At 34.2% G+C, this 11,756-nt stretch overlaps 2 protein-coding genes across 3 annotated transcripts in view; both read right to left on the reverse strand.

Annotated features, from left to right (window-relative positions):
* Nucleotides 1-522, reverse strand: part of LOC122052539 (UPF0481 protein At3g47200-like) — a 43,063-nt gene extending 42,541 nt beyond the window's left edge. Inside the window, exon 1 of the mRNA XM_042614108.1 lies at nt 40-522. The gene's annotated coding sequence lies outside the window, so the exon portion shown is untranslated. The remainder of the gene's footprint in view (nt 1-39) is intronic.
* Nucleotides 523-6,410: 5,888 nt separating this feature from the next.
* LOC122052541 (probable arabinosyltransferase ARAD1) lies at nt 6,411-10,820 on the reverse strand. Of its 2 annotated transcripts, XM_042614113.1 has the most exons (4): nt 9,908-10,820; nt 8,450-8,815; nt 7,074-7,266; nt 6,411-6,689 (listed from the first exon to the last, which is right to left on the reverse strand). In XM_042614113.1, exons 1-3 carry the CDS (start codon nt 10,757-10,759, stop codon nt 7,075-7,077), a joined length of 1,410 nt encoding a protein of 469 aa, XP_042470047.1. In that variant the 5' UTR covers nt 10,760-10,820; the 3' UTR covers nt 6,411-6,689; nt 7,074. The 2 variants fall into 2 exon arrangements, with proteins under 2 accessions (XP_042470047.1, XP_042470046.1); XM_042614112.1 differs by lacking the exon at nt 6,411-6,689 and having other exon boundaries at nt 6,842-7,266.
* Nucleotides 10,821-11,756: the final 936 nt, after the last annotated feature.

Genomic DNA, 11,756 nt, shown 5'->3' on the forward strand with positions numbered 1-11,756 from the left:
GACGATCAAAAAGAACTAAACAAGGATATGATTAATAACCAGCTATATATGGCAGCTCCAACCTAGCTTAGATTGCTTCGGCAACCTGCTGCCTGCTGCCGTGGAAGAGGAGAATATGATAATTAATCTGGGGAGGGGACGAGACTTGAGAATGTATATTACATATTTAGCAGCTATGACTTTTTTTTTTTCAGACAAACTGCATTAGATTCTTGTTTTATCCTTTACCCAAGCATAAGCATAAGGTCATAGCAAAATATAACAATGTGGATCCCATGCACTACTTAATTTCGTATAGGGCATAGCCACACAAATTGGGGTGTACTTTTCTTGGACTCCCTCTTGCTCATGGGGGCTGGGAAGATTGAGAGAGGCAACCACTTTGTTGATAACTACCTACAAGTACTGTGGAACAAAGAAGAGTTTTGAGACCAACAAGAGCTTAATTCTATAAGATATATATACATGTGCCTCTCTTTAATTTGTTTGATAAAAATAAGGAAAATGAATGTCGATCTTGATTCTCACCTTACCCGTCGCATGCCTCATTGTTCCATCCACAAGGCATTGCCCCACCTTCATCTCATTCTCTTCTTTAGCAGATCTAGTCCATGTGGGGCGTGGCACTTTGCGTGTGTGTGTATGTTTGCAAGAGAATCTTATTAACGTTTGGGGTCCCCTTTTCTTTGGGCACACTTTTTCCGTTTTGTTTGTTAGATTAAATATACATTAGAATGTGCTTATCTTGGCTGTATAATAAAGAGATGATTCCAAGATAGTTTGTAGAATTATGATTTTATATAAAATCGATTTGGAGTTATAATAGGATTGGATTGGTCGAGATTTGATGGTAGGATCCTATAATTTTATTTAAACCCCTTAAAATTTTATGGTACATGATTAATAATCAAAATTAATATCTAAAAAGATTATTTATATATAAATAGATTAATAATTTAATATATACATGAAATCATCGATACTTTAACACTATAGTATATACAAATTTAAATTAACTAGTAATTTAACTACCAGTCTAGCACAATAACATTCAATATTATTTATATTTTCATATCATAAAATGAAAGAATATAAAATTTCTACTAACACAATAATAATAATCACATTCAATCACCAAAATATTTTCTTATTCGTAAGATAACTCAATTTAAAAATCAACAAATTAGCTAACGTAGAGGAAGTTACTGAAACTTTTGATTTGAATACAAACACTTTAAACAATCTTCTAAAGATATGTATATCAAGTAATAGACATCCAAAATTTTATCATTTTGGAAAAAATAAAATGATAAAATATTATTGATAAAATTAAAGTAAAAATAACTAAATAGATGTTTAAATAGTCTTAAAATTCTAACCCTAACTCTATAAAAGATAAAAATAACATAAATTATAAAATGTCAAAAGATAATATAAAAAAAAAAAAAAAAGACTAAAAACCTTCTAGATCTCTAGAAAGGTTTTAAACGATGTGTGTTTTTATCATGAAATTGGTAGTTACAAGTTGTACTCAATAATTAATTATAGATCTTTGAAAATGCTTCAATTTGATATATTATTAGTCTAGTGATTCAACTCGAATCAAAATTTATAGTCTCTCAAGCTTTTACTGTTCCTACTCCGATTCTATCGATCTTGCTACGTTCCCACCGATTCTGTTTCGATTTCAACAACAACAATAACAACAACCAAGCCTTTTCCTACTAGGTGGGGTCGGCTGTATGAATCCTTTTACGACATTGAACTCTATCTCCTATTATATCATCATCTATATTTAAATAAATTTTATCTTGTTTTATTGTTGCTAACCAAGTTTTTTTTTGTCTTCCTCTTCCTCGTTTGATATTCATGTTTATCATAGTTTCACATCGCCTAACTAGAGCATTTATTTGTCGTCTAAGTACATATCCGTACCATCTTAAACGTGTCGCTAGGAGTTTTTCTCAATAGATGCAACTCTGACTTTCTCTCTAATGCTCCCATTTCTTATTTTGTCCATCCTCGCATGTCCACATATTCACTTTAACATCCTCATCTCTGCAACTCTCATTTTCTTCTCATGTGCTCGAGTCATAGGATTCTGCTCTAATTTATTGTAAAAAAATATTCCTACATGATTTAGAATCGATTTGATGTTTCGGATCATATGATTATGTGATCCGCTCCAAAATGACGATTTTACAAAAATGGATTCTAAGTATATACTCAATTTACTTTCGCATGAGAAAGACCAGCTTCATACTAAAAATTTTGACGGCAGCTTGACACATCAAACTAAAATTTTACATTTAAGATGAATATTCACGGATTTCGATACTCATTTGTATTCAAAATAAACATTTAAATAGATTTAAATTAAAAAAAATTTTGAAATCCAATATAAATTTCTATTGAGTTTACTAAAAATTTTAGAGGTACATAATTTCTAAAGATTTTCCTAATTTATCCTTAGATATTTCTGACTTACTAGTTAATTCTATCATAATTTTTTTATTTTGATTTTCGAAACATATTTGAATTCAAACATGCATAGTCATTTTCTAATTTGTCTATTTATGCTTTCAATTTTTCATTCCACTCTTAGACTATCATACATTTTTAATGGGCATGAATTGGTTAAGGTCATTTTTATCTAAGCATTGTTTTTTTCTACTTTTACTATATTCTTAGAAAGCATCTTGATAAATTGAAATGACTTTTTAAGAGGTAGGGCACATACCTCACTTACCTCGTGTTCTAATGCTCCTCCTTCATCGTAGCTTTCTTCCGAGGATCCTTCCCCTTCATCGATATTCATCTCTGAGTTGCTTTCATCTTCTCCTTGATGGTCCGCCAATAGGGCTAGTCTGGCGTATTTTCAAGTTTTTGTGCCTGGATTTAATTGGCTCTTTCTTCTCCTTCATCTTCTGCTTTGGGCAATCATCCTTGATGTACCCTTCTTCATTGCAGCTGTAGCATTGGACCTTCCTTTTGCTCCAAGAATGTTTCTTAGCCTAGGCTTTATTAAATTTATTATATTTAATAAATTTACTAAATTTTTTTACCATTACGGTCGCTTCATCTTCATCGATTGACGCTTCGAAGTCTAGATCGTTTATTCTTGCCTTTAAGGCAACATTCTGACTGGGCTCCTTTTTCAATTCTGTATATCTAGATTTGTGAAGTTCTAAAGTGGAAAAATAAACTATCTAAAGTACTTATCTCTAGATCTTTTGAAATATAATAGAAAGTACACTATAAACGTCCAATCTTGTGTTCTATGGAAAACATTTAACGCAACAAATCTCGATTTGTTACCTATTCTCCGAGATTCGTAAGTCCGGTAATTAACTCCTTCAGCTTGGTGTGCAGTTGTACTACTGACTCTCTTTTCAGGGGAAGGTTGGTCAGTTGATTCCGAAGCAGATCTTGTTTTGCGAGTTTGGCTTCGGACATCGTGTAGCTCTAGAAACTTCTCCCAAAGTTCCTTTGTTGATTCGTAGACGTTGATTCTGCTGACTTATTATGGAGGTAACATGCTCAGCAAATGGAATTTGGCTCGTCCATTTGCTACAAAGTCCGTTTGCTCCTTCTTGGTCCAGAGATACTTTTCTTTTTCTTTTTTTTTGTTAGTCTTTGGTGCTACAAAACCATATTTAATTATCAAAAGAATTTCTAAATCAGTTTTGAAAAATACATCCATGTGTTTTTTCCATAATGCGAATTTTCCCTCGAATTTCGGTGGATAGATGCTCGATCCGACCGTCATCTCGGTGCTTCTATCAGTTGTTAGTCCTTCTGAGACACTCTCGCTCTGATACCACTTGATGATACAGGTAGATCGGTAAGAGGGGGTGAATTGCCTGTAACAAAATAAAACTAACATTTCCCGATCTTTCAACTCAAATTAGTAGCACAATTAAATTAAACATAAAAATGAACAACTAAAAGAAAGAAGTAAGAAGACCAAAAATTAACTTAGTTATAACCTAGGTGGTTGTTAATCCAAGGCTCTGAAAGTTCTCCACTAGAATTCTCCTTCGTTGCAGATAGAGAAACCTCTTACAAGAGTTGACAGCTCAAAAGAAAGATTAGGAAATAGTACAAGATTTGTTGGTCAAGTTGTTGTTGAATTCCTAGATCTATCAGTCTTTTATAGCCTCTAGAAAATGTTATCCACAACTTGAAGGTGCCTTCAAAGTGGTCCAAGGCGCCTTCCATCAGATAGATTTTATCCACCGAGGATAAAACTTTATGCTCGGGTAAAGGTTAGTAAAGGCGTCATCCATAGGCTTGAAGGCACCTTCCACAAGGCAGACCAAGCTAGTCTTCGCGTGGGTGATGCTCCGGTTATCTGGAGTTGAACTCACTCGAATCCAACTTCAACTATCTCCTTGAGCAGGCTTCCTTCCCGCCTTCTCGTCCCTCGAACGTCGAACACATTCTTCTCGACTACTGGTGTACTCTTCCATAGCACCTCGTCCCTCGAATGCACCAAGTTCGTCGGCTTCTTTCTTATGTCATCCTTCTCGCTAGCTGTGTCTTCCGCTCAACTTTTTGTGTTCCTAAGCTTCTGCAGACTTTGACACAAGGATCAAATACAGATAGGACATAACTTAACAATCATATTAAAACTACCACGGATACTTACAGACATAACTTTTTATTTAGATTGAACTACATGATGCATGATATATTAAATCGAAGCTCATTTAAAGATCTCCAATTTGATATTTTGTGCATCTCATGGTTAAATCAGAGCTAAAAGTTATGACCTCTTAATTTAACTTTAAGATGTCATAACTTTTGATTCAGATTTAACTTAGGGATGCAGAATATATCAAAAAAAAAATCAACGATCTTCGATTTGATATATTATGCGTCCTGTAGTTCATCATGAATCAAAAGTTATGACCTCTCAAAATTATAATTTATAGTTGTAGCAGCTATAATTTCATAGTTGCTACATGTTGGTCTTTTGAAGATCAGCAATAGATTGTAGCAGCTATGAAATCATAGCTACTATAACTATAAGCTATAATTTTGAGATGTCATAACTTTTAACTTGGATTAAACAACGGGATACATAATATATCAAATCAAAAATATTTGAACATTATTAATTTCGAAAATCAGCAACACGATAAAAAAAATAGTTCGAAAGATTTCCCATGTTACTGATTTTCACAAATTAGCAACACTGTGTTGCTGATTTGCGAAAATAAACATCTTCGGAAATCACATTGTGTTGTTAAATTTTCAACAACAATATTATGTTGTTGATTTTCGAAAAATCAGTAACATTGTGTTACTGACTTCAAATTTTAGCAATACAATATATTATGTTTCTGATTTTATGTTGTTAATTTTGTGTTGCTGATTTCGAAAAATCAACAACACAAATTATTATATTATTTTTTTCCACAGCATAAAATTAATAATACAATGTATTATGTTGCTGATTTTTAAGTAACAAATTATGTTTTTGAAATGAGCAATACAGTAAAAAAGGTAGTTTGGAATTTTTTCCGAATGGACTATAAAAAGGAAGAGAGAGACTACGTTGTTTTGATATTTTCAAAACCACATACGTGATCAAGAAAAATGTATAATCACCTATGTTATTTGGTAAATTGCCGAAAAGAAATTAAATTTCCACCTATAGTAATATTTCAAAGTAAGCAAAAGCTATGGAAGAAAAAAAATAGACTTATAGTCTAGAGTGGATAGGATTAAAATAATTTGTAGCAAGTAATTAAATTTTGTTTTATAAATTAATTTTAGAGGTTATTGTCCAATGTAGCTAGGGTTGTAAACCAATCGAACCGAGCCCAATTTTATAATGTTCATGCTTGTTTGATAAAATAACTAAGTCAAGTCAAGTCTTAAATGAATCATGTCATTGAAATGATTGTTCAAACTTTGCTTTGTTTCTTTTTTTTATGAGTTTGAACTTCGTTTGAGCTTGTCTTAAGTTTGATTCGTTTACATATTATCGGACTCTCAATTCAAACTTATTTATACCTTTTATATTTTAAGGCTCTTTGATTGGTCATTGAGCTCGATAATATAAATTTATTTATTTATTTTAAAATTTTCTTTATTTATTTAATATGTCGTTAAAAATTTTATTTATAAACATTCATGAATATTGATTCTGAATATTATTAAAAAAAAATTACAAACATTGTTCGCAGATAATATTCACAAATGTTGAAATTTTCTTTATTTATTTAACATGTTGATAAGGGCTTTTATTGATAAACATTGTTTAAGAACGTTGTTCACAAATACTAATAAGCTAAACACATATATGTTCAAACTTGTTCATTTAGTTTAACAAATTATTCAAACTTATTCATTTAATTGATATTGTATGTATTGAACAAACAAAAATAAACTTTTACCAAGTCAAACACTTCACAAACGTTAGATTCATTTAAAACCCTAAATATAGCCAACAAAAAATAATTAACCAGACTGAGTAACGTCGAGTCTAGGATGACCGACCCGACCCCACGGAAGTTTCCCACCAGCCATCAGAGTAAATCGGGAAGTGCTCGCAGCGGACAGCCCAGGAGCCCGGCATCGTTTAGCTGTGTGCTCCATTTGAAAGAAAAATTCTTACAAATTCGCCATAACTGGGGCTCGAACCACGGGGCGATAACCTGGATGCCCTGCTGCTGCACCTAAATATAGCCAACAGCTCCATATACATGTGATTATTTGAGATGACCGCTAGCTATTAATTATGAACAAAATATAAACTATTTTGTGATCTAGATGAAACTAATACTAATAGGATTCCAGATGCTCATTCGACCAACTCTCTTTCCAATCATATTGCAAAATTTATATATTAACTATGAGAAAAATACATATTAACCGCGGAAAAAACTCCACTCGGAAAGATCGAAAGGTAGTTTTTCTTTTACAGTGAATTAGAAGTACAAGTCATTGACTAAAAAAACAAAAACTTTAGGTGATTCTAGGTGAATCTGTATTTGGACTGGCATTTTACCTACTCATTTGAAATCGACAGAGCAAAATAGAAGGAATATGAAAGGGTTGACCTCATCTCTTAACACTGAAGGTTGCATTTCCTTTAGAACATATACACGAGCAATCGTGATCATCTGGACCTCTCTGTACAAGGCGTTTGTCACGGTTGATCATCAGCTTGATTTGAGGCACCTTTGATGAAACCTGACGCCATATCTCATTTACTGTTCCGTTTGGATGTTCATACTCAAAGTAGTGTTGCACCTGAAAAAATAATAAGCCTGATGAGTAAACTGACAAGGAGTGTGTCCACAACTATAGATTCAAAAATCACTCCCTTTAGTTTTTGAATTGGTAATTGCTTGACAGCGTTTTTTGCTATCAAAGTATCTTGCATATACAAACATTAGGTTAGCAGCTTAGTATTATGACCATTGTTTGAACCTGATTAATTGTCAGATTACCCTTTTTCTTATACGAATGGTTTACATGAAGGCAAAAGACATTGTGCTTCATAATGAAGCTTTATGCCATTATTTAAATCTCCTATATCTTGCAATTCCATTGGATTCTTCTTTGCTAATCATTTTTTTGTTAAAGGGGTTTGATAATTTCCTAAGAGACTATACTTTTTATCGTTTCTCACACAACTACTCATTCTCTAACCTTGAAAATAAGGGAAAAGAAAATTTTTAAGCACCTACATTATCCTACTTCCACTTTGGAGACCATCTTTTGGCACAAATCCTACCTTAAGTGCCTCAAACCAGTATAGGCTATAAACATAGTAAATAAAACTCTAAACATGTCCTCTTCAAGGTTCAGCAGATCCTCTAATATTGTATTATTAAGAGGCATGTATCAATATATGATTTGATAAATTTACTAGCTTTGCAACATGAATTCTATCTGATTTGTGTATGAAACAAGTAATCCTGAAGCCAATTCAAAAAGTAGTGAATAAATGACTAAGCATGAACCAACATATTATCTATGATTGTATGGTTTTTGTTTTAATAATAAAAAATAAAAACACTCAGTAACCACTTGAATCAAAGCTATCTAACTAGAAGCAAGAATATATTTTTCACTTCAGAAATTATCCTCAAAGATGAAGGTAGCTTGCAGTCTGAATGTCAGGCTTTGGCATGACGCCAGAATTCCATCTTTTTCTATAAACATCAAATCTAAAAATATTGGCATGACATTTGAGTTACAATTTAAAGACCTCAACCATCTAAATTTCACCAAAGAAAAATGAAAATCAATGTTCTTAAAAATCCAACTGAAAGTCAAAGGGCATATACAAAAAGAAAGCATTACGCAGCTTTCAACTTAAACATACAAGTGCAATGGTTAAAAACACATACTAAATGTACCAAGTGTTGATTGAAATCATGAACGAAGAAGGTAAAATACGATGGAACATAAGAACAGAAGACTTTACCATTTTGAGTTCTTGCTGGTATTGCACTATTCTTTCTTCACTGATTTTTGTAAGCTCTGAAACTAAAAAACTAGGCTTCACGGCATTGTTGGTATCTATAAAAATAGCAATCTTCTTGTAGTCTATGAGATCTTCAAAAGGCAGCTCGACGTAATCGCTAACTATCACCGGGATGCATAAACTAACAATTGCATCAAATAACCTGCAAGCTGAAGGAGTATCTCCAGCTGGATGTAGACAGAATTTAGATGAATGCATTCCTTTTGTTGCCATTCGCCTACTCACCCTGGACTGTGTGCCGTGTTTGATGATAACATCCTTCTCATTTTCAAGGATTTGAAAAAGAGTATCACGCACTTTTCCACCCTAGATTTTGTAAGTAGTTAGATCATGGAAACTTCTTAATAACAAACGACAGAAATCTAATTACAGAAAATCTTAATTAATTTTCCACATAGCAGCTAGTATTCTCCTTGTTAGGACAATTTCCATGGAAGATAGTAATCCAATTATCATAATTCATAAAAGCAAATAATCCACTAAATTACTGTGAACTTAATTATTTAAAAGGCATAATAAAGGGACTTCTTGTCAACACCAATGGCTTTTGTTTCATTTTTGATTCATTTGTATTTATAATTCAAGACTCAAAGTAACTGTGTCTTTCTTCAACCGTATATCCCAAATGGATAGGACCCCAGAAAATTTACATTTAAGGATATTCAGCAGATATATTTCAAAAATATATTCTCTATATTCGGATAATAAAAAGTTGTCAAAGATATTGCTAGAAAGCACAGATAAAACAATCTTGGAAACCATTGGAGTGATAATATTATAACGATTAACTATGATGAATAACTTTAACCTAAAATAAAGAAGGCTTTTGATGCTCAACATCATCAATCTTGTTTCCACTACATCCTCATAAATTTAGCTCAAAATAAAAAGCATATGGTCAACTGATGGATTCACATTCCACACATCACGTTACAAATAAAAATTACACAAATAAGAAAAGGAAAATGCTTAAGAAATAGAAAGGAAATAAATATAACAAGTTAAATACATATATATATAACCTACTCAGAATCACTTAAGCATTTGCAGCACTTTCCTAGTTGTCTATTTATTTATTGGAAGACAGTTGAAGAGCCATGATGGAATGCATCTGTACTATCTCTTTTTCAATATCATCGTTTGTGAATTCTTTGCCAGGATATTCTTTTTTCTTCCAAAAAGGATTCTAGAGACAACATGAAATGTGGAACTTTAACAATTATGTGTCTACATTCAACAAATTTCCTCTATGAGTCGATAAAAGTTCGGACAGAGTTGCAAACATCAAATTATTCTACAATTTTTACTGTCTATTCCACTGCTGCAAAGAAATTAATCAATTCGATTCAAATTGATTAGGAATGAAAGAAGGAGGAAGAGTAAAAGAGAGTGTTTCACCTCCTTTCGGTACCGGTTGCCCATGAAAAACAGCAAAGATTGCCGATTTTCGACCCCAACCTCTCCCTTGTAGGAATTGATCCGGTGAGAGTATGGCAAGATCACGTCTTTAACAAGAGACGCCTGATAGGGCTGGAGCCTCCCGAAGTCCGAAACCAGGAGCACCGCATTCCTCACCCGATCAATCACTCGGTAAAGCGCATTGGGGTCCTGGCACACTATGACGTGATCCCTCCCCCGATTGCGCTTCCAATACTCCTGCTCCTCCAGCCACTCCACCAGCTCCTCCTGCATCCCCTCGTCGCTGTACTCCGTGGATCCGCCCGCGGAGTCCCCGGGCGGGCGGATCGGATTGACAATGAGGCTGAGGGAGGAGAAGAAGGGGACGTAGAAGAGATCCGCGTCATCGGGATCCAGGGTCCGCCGGAGGGGGGAGGAGGCGGGCCGGGCGTCGGAGAAAAGGTCGGAGAAGAGCCACCACTCTGCAGAGTGCTGGTGGCCTGGGTAGCGGAGATCGGCGTCGTCGAGGGGATCGGGGGAGTCGCGGGCGCGGAGGTAGCTGCGGACGACGCCGTAGGTGAACTTGGGCGGGAGGTCGTAGAGGTAGATCTTGGGGACCGGAGAGAGGGGGAGAGTAATGGAGGACGAGGGGAGGGAAGGGGAGGGGGAAAGGAGGGTGTGGGCGAGGACGTAGAGAAAGAAGAGGAGGAGGAGGAGCGTGGCGAGGGTGGGCTTCAGGAGGAAGCGGCGAGCCATCTTGAGGGCTAGGGTTAGAGTTAGGGTTGAGGAGGAAGGGGAAGATGAGGAAGAGAAGCAGAGTTTGGATTTCCTCGGTTTGGCTCCGTCGGACATCGCTGAGATAAGCCTCCGCTCGCCGTGGTAAACAGCACAAGCAACTAGTAAGCGGTAATTTCAACTCATTCCGTTATCTGGTTCCCCTTTTTAAAATAAGTCCTTAGTGGAAATTTTTTGTTTGATCTGTGAATTTCTTTGTGTGTGTGTGTGTGTGTGACTTGTGAAATTTGTAATTTTTTAAAATATATATATATATATATTAGAAAAAAAAACTAGAATTTTGAAATCCTAAAAAAAGTTGAATAAAATGTATTTATTTATTATATAGCATGTCAAAAATAGCAAACATGTGTGACTTTAATTACATATAAATACCATTTGAAAACAGCAAACATGTCTACTTTAATTATATATAAATAAGTGGCATTAATTATAGATGGCATGATAAAACTGAGATATATAAATATCTAAATGATTGACATTAAATTATTTTATTTATAAAATAAATTAGTTCAATTAATTTTAAATATTATAAAAATAATTTCTAAAAAAGTTTGTAGTATATGTATTCCATATGCAAAGTTCCCTTTTGTCTCTCAAAATTTGATTTTCTAGTACTTCAATTCTACTTACAACTTACAATCAATAAAAAAGCACAAATTAACAGTGAATAATCCAACCAAAATTACAAAATAATAATAATAATAATAATAATAATAATGTTCATACATAACCCAAATATATATATATATATATATATATATATATATATATAAAATTAAGGTTCCAAAAGAAAAAGAAGCTTAAACACAACCAAATTGATCTTATGGCACTCACTGATCAACAATACCTTATTGATTGCTTGCGGTTAAGTGTTTCATGCACGGTGCATCAACTGCAGGCCGTTGGTCTCCCGCCTTAAGAGTAGTCCTTTGTTTCCTTCAGGAACCCTCAGAGCTGGCAAAACCAAGAAACCCCATGGCGTGGCCGGCAACGGCAACAGCAATGATGAAGATCCGATGTTGAAGGACATGACGGCAAGCATGAGGTAGGC

This window comes from Zingiber officinale, chromosome 3A, assembly GCF_018446385.1.
Source record: "Zingiber officinale cultivar Zhangliang chromosome 3A, Zo_v1.1, whole genome shotgun sequence".
In the NCBI taxonomy this organism is placed as follows: Eukaryota; Viridiplantae; Streptophyta; class Magnoliopsida; order Zingiberales; family Zingiberaceae; genus Zingiber; species Zingiber officinale.

Bases quoted from the DNA above. Each gene is read 5' to 3' on its own strand.
- LOC122052541 (XM_042614113.1), bottom strand. From the start codon at position 10,759: ATGTCCGACGGAGCCAAACCGAGGAAATCCAAACTCTGCTTCTCTTCC. The intron at 8,816-9,907 runs GTGAAACACTCT...TACAAAATCTAG, and splicing joins GCAACCGGTACCGAAAGGAG to GGTGGAAAAGTGCGTGATAC. The intron at 7,267-8,449 runs GTAAAGTCTTCT...TTATTTTTTCAG, and splicing joins ACCAGCAAGAACTCAAAATG to GTGCAACACTACTTTGAGTA.